Source organism: Caretta caretta, chromosome 20 (genome assembly GCF_965140235.1).
Source record: "Caretta caretta isolate rCarCar2 chromosome 20, rCarCar1.hap1, whole genome shotgun sequence".
NCBI classification, from domain to species: Eukaryota; Metazoa; Chordata; order Testudines; family Cheloniidae; genus Caretta; species Caretta caretta.
The window spans coordinates 9,564,279-9,582,040 of NC_134225.1; the positions used below are offsets into that span (position 1 = coordinate 9,564,279).

The 17,762-nt window shown below is 50.3% G+C and overlaps 1 protein-coding gene across 2 annotated transcripts; it reads right to left on the bottom strand.

The window, feature by feature from the left end:
• Positions 1 to 731: 731 nt before the first annotated feature.
• Positions 732 to 11,705, bottom strand: LOC142069662 (uncharacterized). Of its 2 annotated transcripts, none has more exons than XR_012665596.1 (6): positions 11,572 to 11,705; positions 10,610 to 10,714; positions 9,246 to 9,380; positions 4,799 to 4,856; positions 3,732 to 3,803; positions 732 to 2,396 (listed from the first exon to the last, which is right to left on the bottom strand). XR_012665596.1 is itself a non-coding variant. In XM_075121618.1 (6 exons), exons 1-6 carry the CDS (start codon positions 11,693 to 11,695, stop codon positions 2,368 to 2,370), a joined length of 528 nt encoding a protein of 175 aa, XP_074977719.1. In that variant the 5' UTR covers positions 11,696 to 11,705; the 3' UTR covers positions 733 to 2,367. The 2 variants fall into 2 exon arrangements, 1 of the variants encoding a protein (XP_074977719.1); XM_075121618.1 differs by having other exon boundaries at positions 733 to 2,396; positions 4,799 to 4,861.
• Between the last annotated feature and the right edge of the window lie 6,057 nt (positions 11,706 to 17,762).

Below are 17,762 nucleotides of genomic sequence, written 5' to 3' on the forward strand. Positions count from 1 at the left end.
ATCATTTTTGAAGGTTTGGGGCTGGTGATGCTCTTAAAGAGGCAAGATTTTTGCTAGGAAACATGGCTTTTTTATTGCCATTGCATCTAGCCTGGCTGAAGTCATGGGCCATTGATAACTGATTCAAATGGGTTGTTAGGAAGGTGGCGTTGTGCTGGGGATCTGGAGGCGCTACCAGGAACAGGGAGACTCCAGGAAATGTTGATAAAGTTCCCACCAGAGATGGGCCCAGCTAATGAAGCCCAGATCCAAGAGACAAACTGCACAGAGCTAGGGGAGTAGTTCGGCCTTCCACTACTGCCCAGTCCAGGACAGGATGTCGGGAATGGAGTGGAGACACAGACTGGGAATTTGGGGAGTTGTCATAAATATAAAGGGAAGGCTAACCACCTTTAAATCCCTCCTGGCCAGAGGAAAAAACCCTTTAAGGGATAAGAAGCTAGGATAACCTCCCTGGCACCTGACCAAAATGACCAGTGAGGAGACAAGATACTTTCAAAGCTGGAGGGGGGAGAAACAAAGGTTCTCTCTGTCTGTATATTGCCTTTGCCGGACCAGAACAGGAATGCAGGTTAGAACTCCTGTAAAGAGTCAGTAAGCAATCTAGTTAGATATGCGTTAGATTCTGTTTTGTTTAAATGGCTGATAAAATAAGTTGTGCTGAATGGAATGTATATTCCTGTTTTTGTGTCTTTTTGTAACTTAAGGTTTTGCCTAGAAAAATAAGCTTAGGGGGTTTTTCATGCAGGTCCCCACATCTGTACCCTAGAGATCATAGTGGGGAAGGAACCTTGACAGGAGTAGACTCTGCTCTAGGTACCACGATGTCTCCTGGGAATTGTAGTTCAGATATGCCATGCCTTCACTCTTCCCCAGGGGCCCCTCCCCAGACAGCATCCTAGTAAATGTATGAGCCATCAAGAATGAAATGAGCCACATTTCCCAAGGAAAATCTTTTCTCTTTAATGAGGACTTTTTCCCAGTGGCTGGCTGGCCATCATTTAAATGAGGGGTGGGGTGAAGAGGGGCCATAAAGGCAAGGGAGGGAGCAGATGTCATCATCCACACTGCTGAGGATTCCCGTTACCTCCTCGGAGATGCAGCAAAGCAGACGTGCAATAGATGAGGGTCCCGGATACAGAGTGAAATGCACAGTGAGGCTTGGAAGCACCTGGCATAGCAGGGAGCTCTTGTTGACTGAATGCTGGCAGTGGGAGCATGAGACTCCAAAACTTTTTGGGGGCTGAAATAAACTCTGGTACTGTTGCCGTCTGAGCAAGCCCGGCATCAAGTTTGTGGAGCTCTTAGGAGCCCATGGAAACATCCTCCCCATTGGAATCACTGGGAGTTAGAAGCCTCTGAGAATCTGGCCCTTAGGAGTCCAAGCCTCTTTGAAAGTCAGGGGGAATTGCTGATTTTCAGAGACTTGGGCTCTTAAGAAGAGCTGGAGGACATTTTTCACCCAAAATCATTTTTCAGAGAAAAATGTGGATTTGGCACCACAGAAACACTCCTCAAATTCATGCCAATGTCTCTGAATTGTTTCAGTTGGGAAAAAAACCTCCAAAAAAAAATTGAAAGAATTTGATTTTCTGGTTCCAAACTAGTTTTTGTTTTGAAAGTCTCTCTAATTTAATTTGAAAAAAATCAAAAACATTCAAAAATGCTTCAAATAAAAACTAATTGAATGAAATAAGGGGTGTTTTTTACTTTTCAATTCAGTCAAAATTTCATAGTTTTCAATTTAGCCCAACACAATTTTATAAAAACTTTTTGCTTTACCTACGAATTTGGAAAATTTCATTTTGGGTTCAACCTGAAACTATTTCGCCCTGTTTCTCTGGGATTGCCAAAGAACTGAGAAAGCCATTATTCACTTCAAAATTCCACCCCCAAGTATTAGAAAAAAATACAGTGGGCCAATTCTACTCGCTCCATCTGTCCAACCTGTCTGAGAGCGTCAGTTTGTTCCATGCACACACTGGTGACAGCTGCACGCCAGCTCTCAGCCAGCCCAGGGTAGATCCAGAGTGAAGCCACGCTAGAGTCACACCTCAGATCGGGGCGTGGGTGGCCCTTTGTGTCTCTATCAGACACTGATGCCAAGAGAGAGGACTCGGAGCCTTTCGTTTTTACAGCAGGTGAGCACTTCAAAGCTGCTGCTGGTTTGTTGTGGCAAAGGGTTGTTACCCACCCAGTGGCTGCTCAGTGGGAATGCATGGGAGGGTCTTGGCTTAGCTCCCCACAAGCCACACAAATGCCATCTGGCGGAGAGGCCAAGGGCTGAGTGGGCTGTGGAGAAGGGGGACCCACAGCGCACTGTCCCCAGTCCAGGGCTCAGGCAAGCTGCTGCCCCCTTTGAGCTCCTCAGGAGCTTGGAGGCTTGGTCATCGAGGCTGGAAACAAGACAAAAACATCCCTGCTCAGCAAGGCCCAGTGGGTGGGAGCCAGTTCCCCATCCCCTCCCATGGCAACCAAGCTCACCTCCACCTGAGCCCTCTGATAGCCCCTCCTCTTGCCACCTAGTGCTTCCATCCTTTGGACCGGCCCAGATCCCTCTGTGTGGGGGATTGGGAAGGGACCACCACAGCGAACCCATCCACAAGAGGGGCCTGGCCCATGACGGGGACTCTGAGCAGCTGGTGAGCAGGGATGGGGCAGAAGAAGGGACTCACCCACGTACAGAGGTGGGTGCTTCGGATCTGTGAGAAGTGGAGTTACCTTGGCCAGCAGCGCCCCATGATCTGCACCCGTCTGTGCCCCAACCACTGCTTCACGCCCACAGGGGATGCATGGAGCAGCATCGCTGGGCCTAAAGGAGCCCCACAGAGAACACAGCCCAAGGGCTGTATGCCACAGGCTCTCTTCCTGCTGCTCGGTGAGAAGGGCTGATCCAGCCATGCGTGTGGGGTAGTGAATGGGGTCCCTGGGTCACTCTTGTCTCATGGAGCCTGATTTCCCAAAGAAGCTCAAGGCTTGGATTTCCAGCCACCATCAGGGCTTCATTTCCCAGACTCCTCAGCAGTCCCCGTTGGGAGGGTTATGGCCAATTTCTCAAGGGGGCTCTGCCCCCAGCATGCTAAACACGAAGAATCTCGCCCATTCCTCACAGAGGACTATTGTGCTATGTTCTTGCACAGCCAGGCAGTGACTGGAGAAGGAGCAGTGGGGCCAGGATGCCCAGGGCCTATTCCCACCTCTGCCATTGATCCTAGGTGGGTCACTTCAATTGCCCTGCGCCTCAGTTTGCCTGCTTGCTAAGGATTAGTCTTTTGGAGCTGAAATAAACTCTGGTATTGTTGCTGTCTGAGCAAGCCCGGCTTCAAGTTTGTGGAGCCTTTAGGAGCCCATGGAAACATCCTCCCGCTCTATCCCTTGCTGGGTGCCCGGACTACACCACCCTTCTGCTAGCCCTGCCTGTGCTCTGCTCCCACCCTCCACCTCCAGCCAGGGAGTGGACTCTCGCCCAGTCCAGGTGGCTGGAAAATGGCACCTGAGAGGCAGTTTGCACGGGGAGGATGCGCTAAGATGGGGCGGGCTCTGCAGCTGTAGGGTGAGGGGATAGGGGTCAGACTCCTGGTCCTAGACACCATCCTTGACCCCAATCCTAGCAGCACCCACCTGACCCCCACTAGATCTGCCTACCGAGGTTGGTGAATACCCACTTCCCAGGTGCAGCGCAATGGCCAGGAGGGGTGAGAGCCAGGAAACACCTCTGTAGCTCTTCTTACCTGCCTCCTCTGCCTTCTGTTTTGCCAATGCCTTTCCTAGCTGAACCTGGGCTTCTTTCAACTCCTTAGACACTGAGGACACAAGCAAGAGGCATCTGATCTCAGCACAACAAGGCAATTTCAGTATGAGGGCCCCTCCCCCAATCAATTCCATCTACTTAGAGTGTCAGCTCTTTCGGTCATCGACTCTCTTGGTATCCAGTTTGTACAGCGCCTAGCACAGCAGGATCCTGGGTCATGAGTGGGACTCCCAGGCGCTGCTCAAATACACCTAATACATAGTGAACAGCACCCAGAGTAATGGGGTCCTGGGCCAAGACTGGGGCTCTGAGGCACTACTGTAATACATCTTATAATGTACAGCGCCCAGCACAACGAGGTCATGGTCCATGGCTGGGGCTTCTAGCTCTACTGGAATTCAGATCACAAGGATTCCTAGCCCCCCAGGTCCCCAGCTATGAAAGCTAGCCACAGAATGGGGGGAGGGCATTCCATGGAAAATTTCAACGAAAATGATGAGAGGGGAAAATCATATCTGCCAAAATTTTCACATTTTTTTCAGAAAATCCACAACTTTTGGTGTTCAGCAGCTGCTGCAGCTGAGAATGGCCCAAAAACGTACAACAATTTCAGTTCTGGCCAAAAAAAAATATTTTTTTTTGCTTTGTTTTTTTGATGAAAAATCAAAAATCTTTGCCGGAGGCAGATACATTCTGCAAAATGAGTTTAGTCAAAAGCCCAATTTTCTGTCAGAAAAAAGTTTGGATGGAAATTTCCCCCCCAGCCCTACCCACTGCACCACATGCTGGGGCTACCTGGGCCTAACTCTCCTGGCCTTTGTGCTCACAGAACCCAGCCTCTCCCCACAGGAGGTTATGGAGCATGCCCATTAGCTGTGCCCCGGGCCCACGCCATCAATGGCTCAGATGCTCTATTGGCAATGCCCATGCCACTGGACTCCATGACTGCTCCTTATGGGCCGCATGTGATGGATGATGCTCCAGCCTCTTGTGTTGTCTGTTGACCTAGAAATATGGTTCTGCAGTCTAGACAGGAATCAAACGTACCTTGGTTTATCCTCTGGGAAAGGGCAGCGTTTATCCTCTTTAATTCCCCAGTCATCTTCTGGTCTTAAAGCAACAACAACAAAATGTTAAACAGGTGTAGTTTTCATTGCAGCTTTACAATTCCCTTAACTCAATCAGTCTGGACATTTCCCACAGAGGGGTGGGGAGAGTTGATGATTGTCTGGTAGGAAGGATCTCTCTACACATACATACACATCGGCATCCATATACATGTATTCATCTATCCATCCATTGGCATACATACACTTCCATCCATTGGCATATAGACACATCCATCGACACATCCCCCATCCTTCAGCATCCTTCCCCGGGAGGCTAATATGAGAGGGAAAGGAGTCCACGAGAGATGGCTGTATTTCAAAGAACCTTATCGAGGGCGCAGGAACAAACCATCCCGATGTGCAGAAAGAATAGCAAATATGGTAGGCGACCAGCTTGGCTTAACAGTGAAATCTTTGGTGAGCTTAAACTCAAAAAGGAAGAAATGGAAATTTGGACAGATGATTAGGGAGGAGTATAAAAATATTGCTCGAGCATGCAGGGGTGTAATCAGGAAAGACAAGGCACAATTGGAGTTGCAGCTAACAAGGGATGTGAAGGGGAACAAGAAGGGTTTCTACAGGTATGTTAGCAACATGAAGAAGGTCAGGGAAAGTGTGTGGCCCTTACTGAATGGGAGAGGCAACATAATGACAGAGGATGTAGAAAAAGCTGAAGTACTCAATGCTTTTTTTGCCTTGGTCTACACAGACAAGGTCAGCTCCCAGACTGCTGCTCTGGGCAGCACAGCATGGGGAAGAGGTGAACAGCCCTCAGTGGTGAAAGAACAGGTTAAGGACTATTTACGCACAAGTCCGTGGGTCCAGATCTTAGGCTTCCGAGGGTGCTGAGGGATTTGACTGATGTGATTGCAGAGCCACTGGCCATTATCTTTGAAAATTTGTGGTGATTGTGGGAGGTCCCGGATGATTGGAAAAAGGCAAATATAGTGCCCATATTTTAAAAAGGGAAGAAAGAGAACCCAGGGAACTACAGACTGGTCAGCTCACTTCAGAGCCTGGCAAAATCATGGAGCAGGTCCTCAAGGAATCCATTTTGAAGCACTTGGAGGAGAGGAAGGTGATCAGGAACAGTCAACATGGATTCACCAAGGACAAGTCATGCCTGACTAACCTGATTGCCTTTTATGATGAGATAACTGGCTCTGTGGATATGGGGAAACCAGTGGTTGTGATATATCTTTGACTTTAGCAAAGCTTTTGATCCGGTCTCCCACAGTATTCTTGCCAGCAAGTTAAAGAAGTATGGGCTGGATGAATGGACTATAAGGTGGATAGAAAGCTGGCTAGATAGTCAGGCTCAATGGGTAGTGATCAATGGCTCCATGTCTATTTGGCAGCCGGTATCAAGTGGAGTGCCCCAGGGGTCGGTCCTGGGGCCAGTTTTGTTCAACATCTTTATTAATGATCTGGATGATGGGATAAATTGCACCCTCAGTGAGTTCGCAGATGACACTAAGCTGGGGGGAGAGGTAGATATGCTGGAGGATAGGGATAGGGTCCAGAGTGACCTAGACAAGTTGGAGGATTGGGCCAAAAGAAATCTGATGAGGTTCAACAAGGACAAGTGATGAGTCTAGAATTTAGGAAGAAAGAATCCCATGCACCACTATAGGCTTGGGACCGACTGGCTAAGCAGCAGTTCTGCAGAAAAGCACCTGGGGATTACAGTGGACGAGAAGCTGGATATGAGTCACCAGTGTGCGCTTGTTGTCCAGAAGGCCAACGGCATATTGGGCTGTATGAGTAGGAGCATTGCCAGCAGATCAAGGGAAGTGATTATTCCCCTCTATTTGGCACTGGTGAGGCCACACCTGGAGTATTGCGTTCTGTTTTGGTCCCCTCACTACAGAAGGGATGTGGACAAATTAGAAAGAGTCCAGTGGAGGGCAACGAAAATGATTAGGGGACTGGAGCACATGACTTACGAGGAGACGCTAAGGGAACTGGGGTTATTTAGTCTGCAGAAGAGAAGAGCGAGGGGGGATTTGATAGCAGCCTTGGAAGGCGGGTTCCAAAGAGGATGGAGCTGGGCTGTTCTCAGTGGTGGCAGAACAAGAAGCAATAGTCTCAAGTTCCCCAGTCATCTTCTGGTCTTAAAGCAACAACAAAATGTTAAACTGGCATCATTTTCATTGCAGCTTTACAATTTCCTTAACTTTATCAGTCTGGAGGAATGAGGAATGGGGAGAGTTGATGACTGTCTGGTAGGAAGGATCTCTCTACGCACATACGCATCGGCATCCATACACATGTATTCATCCATCCATCCATTGGAATACATACACTTCCATCCATCGGCATATAGACACACCCATGGACACATCCTCCATCCTGCAGCATCCATACTCATCCAACCAACCTCCATCCTTCAGTATGCATACACATCTCTGGCTGGGATGATTTAGTTGGGGTTGGTCCTGCTTTGAGCAGGGGATTGGACTAGATGACTTCCTGAGGTCTCTTCCAATTATATCTTTTATGATTCTATGATCTTTCCATCCATCAGCATATATGCTTCTCAATCCATTCACCCGTCAGCACACATACTCAGCCATCCATCCATCAACATACATTCACTTCCATCCATCACATCAACATACATTCACTTCAGCATCCATACACATTCATCCATCCATTGGCATTCATATGCATCCATCCATCCATCCATCCATCCTCCATCCTCCTTCCACTGGTATACATACTCCTCTATCCATTCACTCATCAGCATAAATACTCATCCTTCTGTCTACCCATCCATTGGCATACATACATACACCTCTCCATCCATCGGTATTAGCACATATATTTAGCCATCACACTGCATGTACTCATCTATTCCAAAACAAAAAACAATTCTGTAAAATACCATGTAAGGGTCACTACGTGACATTAATGTATTGACCTATCATTACGTTCACAAAACCCAGGCACCCACAAGCAAGGGACAGACTAGCTGTGGATACAATTTATCTAGCACAGCCCACATAAGAAACACAAACACAACAGTCATATCCAGTGCAGACAAACACGTATTTCATCTTAACACAAGAGCTTTGACGCTGATCTGTGGATTGTTTATTTGTTTGAATGTCTGATTCTGGTATTATCAGTTAATATCTTTAGCCATTATTTTGGAAAGTACTTTGACTTCTGATGTCTTGAGAAAGATGGAGAATAGATAGTTTAACAAAACCAGGTAAGCAGCACCATTGAGTGGATAGGGCACTGGCTTTGGGAGACCTGGGTTCTATTCCTGGCTCTGCCACTGACCTGCTGGGTGACCTTGGGCAAGTCACTTCCCCTTTCTATGTCTCAGTTTCCCATACTTTGCCTACTTAGATCATAAGCTCTTTGGGGCAGAGCCTGGCACAAGAGGACCCTGATCTCGCTTGGGGTCTCTAGGAACCCCGTAGTCAACTGTCCCAATGATTAATTCTCTGCCCTGTTCAAACTATGCACCTTATATAGCACAGTCTGAATTTGCTCCCAGCCCTTGGATCTGTTAGATTAAAGAGCCCCCTGGCTGTCAGAAAAGTCATCGAAACATAGAAATTCAGGGCTGAAGGAATCTCAAGAGGTCATCTAGTCCAGCACTGAGGTAGGACCACGTAAACCAAGTATCCCTATAGATGTTTGTCCAACCTGTTCTTAGAAACCTCCAATGATAGGGATTCCACAACTCCCGAGGTCACCTGTTCCAGAGCTTAACTAATATCCAGCCTAAATCTCCCTTGCTGCAAACTGCACCAGTTTCTTCAAAGCTGGGACATGGAGAACAACTGATCACTGTCCTCATTATAACAACCTGCTACAGATCTGTAAACTGTCATCAGGTGTGTGTCCCCTGCCAGCCTTCTCTTCTCTAGGTTAAACATGCCCAGTTCTTCCAGTCGTTCCTCAGAGGGCAGGTTTTCTAACCCCCTGATCAATTATGTTGCTTTCTGCTGGACTCTCCAGTTTGTTCATGTCTTTCTTAAAGTGTGGCATGGACAATTGGACACAGGACTCCAGCTGAGGTTTCCCCAGTGCCGGGGGGAGCAGAACAATTAGCTCCTGTGTGTCTTACATGCAACACTCCAGAATGACATTTGCCTTTTTCACAACAGCATCACATTGTTGACTCATATTGTATTTGTGGTAGATCTTTTAGGGCCGGCTGTGCTGCAGAAGTTCCTCCCCATAGATCCCTAGTGACCTCTTAACTTTCTCTCTGATAAGCTAAACAGATGGTGCTCCTTTAGTGTCTCATTCTCAGGCAGGTGTTCCACACCTCGAATGGTCATAGGACCTGGGGTCTTCTCTGAACTTTTCACAGGTGATCACCCATCTGCTTGGTGGCCAGGGCTGGATGGGGGCAGACTCACCGTTCACGACTGTGAGCGAGAGGAGAGCGATCCACATGAGAAAGCAAACGGCCATCAGGAGGTACAGCATCAGCATGTGTTTCTGTTCCCGGGTTCTCCCTTTGGCAGGCTGTGGGGTGGATGGAGCTATAGGGGCTGGAAAACAGCTGTTGTTACAATTGAGCAGGTTCTGGGTATGTTCCCTATGTGCTAAGATATGCGCTGTACACAGGGGGAAATTAATGCATGGGCCCACGGGGCCTGTGCCCAAGGGCCCGGACAATTTGGGGGCCCCCACAGGAGCACTGGAACCTGTGTAGAAGTCTGGGGAGGCTACCGGTGCCGGAACTGTGGCCCTGCCCCCTGCCCCCCCTCTTCCCCCCGAGGTCCTGCCCCCTGGCCAGGCTGGAAGCCAGAGCCGGGCCATGGTAAGAGCTGCCTAGGGAGTCTGGGCTGCTAGGGGGAACCCCGTACCCTCCACCTGCCCTTGGGGGGGGCAGGGTGTCCCTGCCCCCTGGGGTGCATTGCCCAGGGCAGGTGGAGGGTCCAGGGCTCCCCACAGTGGCGCAGGACCATGGCCCAGTGCTGGCTTCTGGCCTGGCCAGGGGGCAGGGCCTGCAGGGTGTGGGGCCCTGTGGCGACGAGGAGCTAAGACCCACCTCAGCCCCCACCACCACAAAGAGGCTGCCGCTTCTAGCAGGGGGTATTAATCCCCGAGAGCTGGGAATGGTCTTTATTCCAGCATCTCTCCTAGACAGTTTGGGAAGAACGCTGTGTTTGCCCCGGTGTTGGCCATGCCTGCAGCTAGCTGGGCTGGAGTAACGGAAGCAGCTGTCTCTGAGCCCAGGGACCAGCCTCTCACAACTTTCCAGGTAGATGTCTCCCCAGCAAGACCCTTGCACAGCCTCTCCCACCAGTACAGCTGCCCTGTGGGACGGAGAAGGCAGGGAGGTTGTTGCTCGGCTAAGGTGTCTTTCCCTCCTCCCACCCCGCCGTGGACAGGCATCCCATTTTACTGCTTACTCCCCTTCCCTCTGCCTCCAGGCCATATTTCCACTGGAGTAATTCCATCCTGTTACCCTTCCAGCTGGATACAGGATTACTCTTCACTTCCTGTCCTAAACTGTTGTTAGACAGCTGCCTTGCCCCCTCCTCAGAAGTGGCTGCGTTTCAGCGCTGTGTGAGTGAGTGATCTCTGTGACGCACCACAGTGCAGCTGTTAAACAGTTGCTACATCCCACCCCAGCCGTGGCTGCATTTCAGCGTGGGACAGCTGATCCCTTTCCACGTAAGCAGTATAAAGCATTTTTGAGATCCTTCATCTGGCACTAGAATGCAGCCACTTCTGGGGCTGGGGGTGCTCGTGCCATGCTGTTCTGACTTACCTGGGTCTGAGGGAGGCATTTCTGCTGGAGGCTGGTGATTCTTCTTGTCAGTCGTCACCGATATATTTTCGTAAACAGGAATTTCATCATCAGACCACTCCACTGCTGCAAAACAGGCAGGGTTTTTTTTAAAAAAGGATGATTTCAAACTGGAACAAACTAAGCCTTGTCATTAGCAGAGTTGAAAATTGAAAAATTTTCCCATATAAACGTGTGTGTGTGTGTGTGTGTGTGTGTGTGTGTGTAATTTTATTTGTTTTGTTACAAACCAGACTCTTTTTTTCAAAAACAATTTTTTTTTCAATTTTCATCCAAAACCTTGTGGAAAAGCCCAAAAATGCATTGGGGCTTTTGGTTCATTGGAAATATTTATTTTCTGAAGAACCCCAAAAATATTAGAAAAAACTGTGATGAAAGAAATAAATATTTTTGCTGATATTTTTCTCCAGGGTGAAAAAAAAGTCCTGATTTGATCTAGTCACTAGCTGACTGGTGCCTCTGTGCCATGGCTGCCCTCCACTGGCATAAACCTCTGCCCTCTGTGGTCTCTGTACTTCCCTGCTAACACTGGTTCAAATCTGCTCAGCTGTGGGTCTGGGTACTATTACAAATAACAACTAGTACTGCCTTTCCTGACTGCGCTATGATCAGCCACCTCTGGGTCAGGCAAGCTGGGGTGGAAATTAAATCCTGGCTCAAATCAGCCCCCCCAAATCCTTCTAGTGATTCAAATTTGGCTGCAGTTCTGCTCTACCGAGCTGCCTAAGCCAGAGGTTCCCATGTTGTGGCCCATGGACAGCTTGCTGGTGGTCTGTGGGCAGCTGGCTCCTCTTCCACATGAGCTGTAGTGGCCACAGGGCTGTTATTCCGGATGGGGTGCTGTCAGGACAGGCTCCGCGCTATTGGAACCCGCTGCTTGGATGCCGCGTGGGTCTGAGTTGGCGACTGGTGCTGGCTTTTACCTCCCTGCCCTGCTGGCTTGGGACTGGTTCTTTTCATCCTCCTGTCTGGCGACCTCACCATAACCTCGTGGTTCACATATATCTCATTCGTATATGGCCCCGTCCGGCAACTGGGTTCAACCATTCTGTGAGCTGTCTCTCCAACACTGATCCCGATGACGCAACAGAGCATCTTATTTCAACAACGGGCCCTGTTGCATAATCCCAGATGGCGTCAGAGCCGGGGGGAGCCAAAGGGGCTGCATTTCCGAGATGCTGCTGCTGAGTCCAAGAGCAAAGGACTATAGCAGCATCTCCTGACTATGCTGGCCCTGGCAGAGCAGGTGCCTGGGGGCTGCTGTTCAAACCAGCACTGCCTCTAGGTGTGGAGCAACAGGGCAGATGCGTGGGTGTGGGAAGGGAGGTTCTCTCCAGCCCAGGCAGAGAAATGACCCAAGCAAAGGGTGGGAATTTCAAGACACCAGCTGGGGCCAAAGTTGGGGTCAGATGACGAAATCAGGTCCTCTGGGGCTCTTCGGATCAGAATCTGTATCTCCATGGCAAACTGGCCCAGTGTGGTCTTGATCGTTTATTAGGTGTATCACTGTAGTGCTGGAGTCCAGGTCATGGACTAGGACCCCACTGTGCTAGGCGCTGTACATTTTTTATTAGGTGTACTATTTTAGTGCCTAGGAACCAATGGATCAGGACCCCATTGTGCTGGGTGGTGCACGAATGCAGACCAAGAAGGCAGCTCCTGCCCTATCCCCAGAACCCCATCCCCAGGTCCTGTCCTCTCCTCTGAGCACCTCTTTGGATCGTGAGCACCCTGGGGCAAGGACTCAGGCCTGCTTCCCTCCTCACTCACACCGGTGTCAAAAAGGAGTGACTCCACTACAGTCAACAAATGAATCCTGGGTGCAAGCAATACTAGTCCCGAGCACCCATACAGCACTTTCCATCACTGGATCTCAAAGCACTTCACAAAGGAGGTCGGTATCATTGTCCCCATTTTACAGATGGGGAAACTGAGGCACAGAAGGAGTCATGACTTGCTCATTGGCAGCGCCAGAACTGGAACCCAGTTCTCCAAGTCTAATCCAGTGTTCTAAGCTCTAGGCCACACTGCCTCCCCATAAGGTGACAGCCTTATGACTGTGCCACAGCAGAACAGCAAGCCCAGACATGACCGCGCTTTGGGGGCATCCTGATCCAGATGGGGTCCTGCAGTTCCAGCCTGGTGCCTCCCCCCACAAACACACACCCACCCCATAAATCGCTCTCCATGGTCTCAGTGTGTCTGCTAAGTCCTCGTGTCAGGACAGTCCTGCCTCTGGGAGAAGCAGGCCACATTGTGGCAGGAGCTGGTGGAGTTGCCTAGTGGGTAGGACATAGGACTCCTGGGATCTATTTCTGATTCATGACTTGGGAAGCAGGTTTATCCATCAGTAGTGCATTGGAATGAGCTGCCAGGTTTATATCATCACTTCCCTCTGCTGGAGGGAAGCAGACCTAGTGACCATGGGTCATAGGCTCCATACTGTTAACAAGGATTCTCCTTTAGCTCTGGTAGGAGCCTACGCTTATCAGCTCTATCCTCACTGCCTCCAGCAAGTTCCAGCCCAGGTGTGCACATGCTGAATAGCAGCATGGTGCTACCTGGCCCTGGGAAATCCCATCCCTGAGTGGCTGGAGCAGTGACATCACTTCCTGAAAAATTCCTGGTAGGGAGTGGGGATTCCAAGTTTAGTGTCCATCCCCTTGTGCCTAGCCCCAAGGAAGAGCCTCATGTCCTGGTTTTGGTGCCAAATGAGGCCCTGACTTCCCATGGGTGAGGATTCCATCTCCCCATGCAGGTTAGCGGTTTCCCCAAGCCCTGTTACTGTCTGGGAGCAGCTTGAAAGAGCCAGGGCCAATTGCCCCATAGGCTGAGTGTGGTGCAAGGGCCCCAGGAAATTGCATGGCACAGAGTTACACAATGAACTGTGTTCTGAGCAAGGGAAGTGGGACATGATCGTTCTCCTCTATTCCAACCCTGATATTCTATGATTCTATGAAGTGACATGGGGGTGGGGGGAACCAGCAGCATAGTTGTGTTTGTGTTTCTGGGGGCCACCCCTCACCCGACGAGCCCCCCTTGCTCCCCAGCACCCACCTGACCCATCTCTTGTCTCCCACAATCCCCCTGGCCTGCACTCCCCTGCCTGCCCCCTGGATGTGCAGTTCCCATGCAGCCTGCCATCCCAAGAGTAACCAGTCTCACAACATTATCATCATATTGTGCTATTCTCACCAGACCAGTGAGTGAGTGAAGAACAAGCACAAAGGCGCGTAACTTTTGCCCCCTTTCGAAATGGCCCCCGCTTCATAGAATCATAGAATCACAGAATATCAGGGTTGGAAGGGACCTCAGGAGGTCATCTAGTCCAACCCCCTGAGCAAAGCAGGACCAATCCCCAACTAAATCATCCCAGCCAGGGCTTTGTCAAGCTTGACCTTAAAAGCCTCTAAGAAAGGAGATTCCACCACCTCCCTAGGTAACCCATTCCAGTGCTTCACCACCCTCCTAGTGAAAAAGTTTTTCCTAATATCCAACCTAAACCTCCCTCACTGCAACTTGAGACCATTACTCCTTGTTCTGTCATCTGCCACTACTGAGAACAGTCTAGAGCCATCCTCTTTGGAACCCCCTATCAGGTAGTTGAAAGCAGCTATCAAATCCCCCCTCATTCTTCTCTTCTGCAGACTAAACAATCCCAGTTCTCTCAGCCTCTTCTCATAAGTCATGTGTTCCAGCACCTTAATCATTTTTGTTGCCCTCCGCTGGACACTTTCCAATTTTTCCACATCCTTCTTGTAGTGTGGGGCCTAAAACTGGACACAGTACTCCAGGTGAGGCCTCACCAATGCCAAATAGAGGGGAACGATCACGTCCCTCGATCTGCTAGCAATGCCCCTACTTATACAGCCTAAAATGCCATTGGCCTTCTTGGCAACAAGGGCACACTGTTGACTCATATCCAGCTTCTCGTCCACTGTAACCCCTAGGTCCTTTTCTGCAGAACTGCTGCCGAGCCATTCGGTCCCTAGTCTGTAGCGATGCATGGGATTCTTCCATCCTAAGTGCAGGACTCTGCACTTGTCCTTGTTGAACCTCATCAGATTTCTTTTGGCCCAATCCTCTAATTTGTCTAGGTCCCTCTGTATCCTATCCCTACCCTCCAGCGTATCTACCTCTCCTCCCAGTTTAGTGTCATTTGCAAACTTGCTGAGGGTGCAATCCATGCCATCCTCCAGATCATTAATGAAGATATTGAACAAAACCAGTCCCAGGACCGACCCTTTGGGCACTCCACTTGATACCGGCTGCCAACTAGACATGGAGCCATTGATCACTACCCATTGAGCCTGACAATCTAGCCAGCTTTCTATCCACCTTATAGTCCATTCATCCAGCCCATACTTCTTTAACTTGCTGGCAAGAATACTGTGGGAGACCGTGTCAAAAGCTTTGCTAAAGTCAAGAAACAATACATCCACTGCTTTCCCTTCATCCACAGAGCCAGTTATCTCGTCATAGAAGGCAATTAGATTAGTCAGGCATGACTTGCCCTTGGTGAATCCGTTCTTACTGTTCCTGATCACTTTCCTCTCCTCTAAGTGCTTCAGAATTGATTCCTTAAGGACCTGCTCCATGATTTTTCCAGGGACTGAGGTGAGGCTGACTGTCCTGTAGTTCCCCGGATCCTCCTTGTTTCCTTTTTTAAAGATGGGCACTACATTAGCCTTTTTCCAGTCATCCGGGACCTCCCCCGATTACCATGAGTTTTCAAAGATAATGGCCAATGTCTCTGCAATCACATCTGCCAACTCCTTTCACACCCTCGGATGCAGCGCATCTGGCTCCATGGACTTCTGCTCACCACGGCTGCCCTCAGTTAAGATAAGAACATAACGGCCAGGCTGGGTCAGCCCAATGGTCCATCCAGCCCAGTATCCCGTCTCCCAACAGTGGCCAGTGCCAGAGGTTTCAGACGGAAGGAACAGAACAGGGTAATTATAGGGTGATCCACCCCCTGTCATCCAGTCCCAGCTTCTGGCAGTTGCAGGTTTAGGGACAACCAGAGCATGGGACTGGGTCCCTGACCATCTTGGCTCATAGCCATTGATGTCCCTGTCCTCCATGAATTCATCTCATTCTTTTTTGAACCCAATTACACTTTTGGCCTTCGCAATGTTCCCTGGCAACGAGTTCCACAGGCTGACTGTACATTGTCTGAAGAAGTACTGCCTTAGGTTTGTTTTAAATCTGCTGCCTGTTAATTTCATCAGGGTGACTCCTAGTTCTTGTGTTATGAGAAGGAGTAAATAACACTTCCTTAGTCACTGTCTCCACCCCAGTCATGACTTTGTAGACCTCTGTCACATCGCCCTTAATCGTCTCTTTTCCAAGCTGAAAAGTCCAAGTCTTTTTAATCTCCCCTCCTACGGAAGCTGTTCCATCCCTCTCATCATTTTTGTTGCCTTCTCTGTACCTCTCCCCATTCTAATATATCTTTTTTAAGATGGGGCGAGCGGATCTGCACACAGGATTCAAGATGTGGGCGTGCCATGGAATTATACAGAGGCGTGATGGTATTTTCTGCCCTATTATCTATCCCTTTCCTCATGGCTCTGGCTCCTAAAATGCTGTTAGAACTGAGCCGCACATCAGCATTTTTCAGTCGCCTTTTTTTTCTTTTTGCACCATCCTGTAGAATTTAAACAGATGCCTGCTGTAGACTTCTGCAGTGTGCGTCTAAAAACCCCCTATAGAAGGCATTTCAATCTATTCAAATCTACAGGTTAGAGTTAGCATGGTTTCTATAGGTCCCTAGGAAATTTCTGTAGTGCCATAGTGGCTGAATTGCTACAGGATTTCCGATTTTCCCATAAGGGGTGACTTAGCTTGGGATCTGGGCGCGGAAAAGCTGGCAGCATGGTTTCTCTGGGCACCTTTGACGGGACAATGGAATCAGATGGCAGAATATCTCCCCTCAGACCTTTCGTATCAGGGGGTCCTGGTGTGCCCTCCCTGAACTCTATTCTTCCATCCTCACTCAAGCAAAATCCTTACTGGGCAAGACAGGAATTCTCGACGGGTGTTGAGGGTGGGGACAGGACCACCCTGCCTTTCTGGTACTGCTCACTGGGAGGGGGCCTGGCCAGATGCGGGTGAGGGGGCTTGGGACTCCTGGCTTGGATCAGATTGAGAGCCGCTGGGCTGGGCCTCAAAAGGGCTGGGTTCACCTCCCAGCTGCTGTGGGCAAGTCACTTTCTCTGTGCCTCAGTTTCCCCGTCTGTAAAACATCCCTACTCCGCAGGGGGAGGGGTTGTGTACAGCTGTGCCACCTGAGGTAAGCACCTCCCAGAGTCTGCACCCCTCACCCCAACCTCTTGCCTCAGCCTGCCCTGAGCCCCCTCCTGCACCCCAAATGCCTCATCTCCAGCCCCACACCACCTCCTGCACCCCCAGCCGGAGCCCTCACCCCCTCCTGCACCCCAACCCTCTGCCCCAGCCCGGTGAAAGTGAGTGAGGGTGGGGGAGAGTGAGCAACAGAGGGAGGGGGGATGAAGTGAGCGGGAGGCGGGGCCTCAGAGAAGGAGCGGGCAGGGGTGGGGCCTCAGGGAAGAGGCAGGGCAGGGGGCAGGGCAAAGGTGTTCGGTTTTGTGCGATTAGAAAGTTGGCAACCCTAGCCCCACCCCCTACAGCTAACGAGCCCCCAACCGCTCGGGGGTGAGCTGGGTCTGCAGTGACCTGCCCGCTCAGCATTTCCATTCTGCACTAGCTTGCTTCTCACACAGCGTTTAAGTGACGGCCGGGGAGGCTGGATTGACAGTCCTGGAGACTGACGGCTTCTGTCCCCAGAACAGCTCCAGCCTGGGCAGCAGCAAGATCCCCCCTCTTTTCCCAACCCGCCCCTTGGTCTTGCTCTTGCCCCTCTTGTGCCTCTTCAGTGCTGGGTACAGGAGCCCGTTGGTGCCAGGGCAGCTCTCTCCCACGCTCGCTGTCTGGCCTCAGTGCCCCCTATATGGGGGTAGCGGGGGAGGGGACACACTGCAGTCTTCTTCCCTGCCCTGGAGCTACTGGTTGGGGCTGTTGGGGGTGGGGAAAGGGAGACAGAGAACGGGGGCACTCAGGATTTGGTTTATGACCTATCAGCACTTGGAAC

Excerpts from the sequence above, each read along its gene's own strand:
- LOC142069662 (XM_075121618.1), bottom strand. The coding sequence starts at position 11,695 with ATGGTTGAACCCAGTTGCCGGACGGGGCCATATACGAATGAGATATAT. Across the intron at positions 4,862-9,245 it reads CTCGCTCACAGTCGTGAACG|ACCAGAAGATGACTGGGGAA; the intron begins GTGAGTCTGCCC and ends TGTTGCTTTAAG. Across the intron at positions 3,804-4,798 it reads TTCCCAGAGGATAAACCAAG|TGTCTAAGGAGTTGAAAGAA; the intron begins GTACGTTTGATT and ends TTGTGTCCTCAG.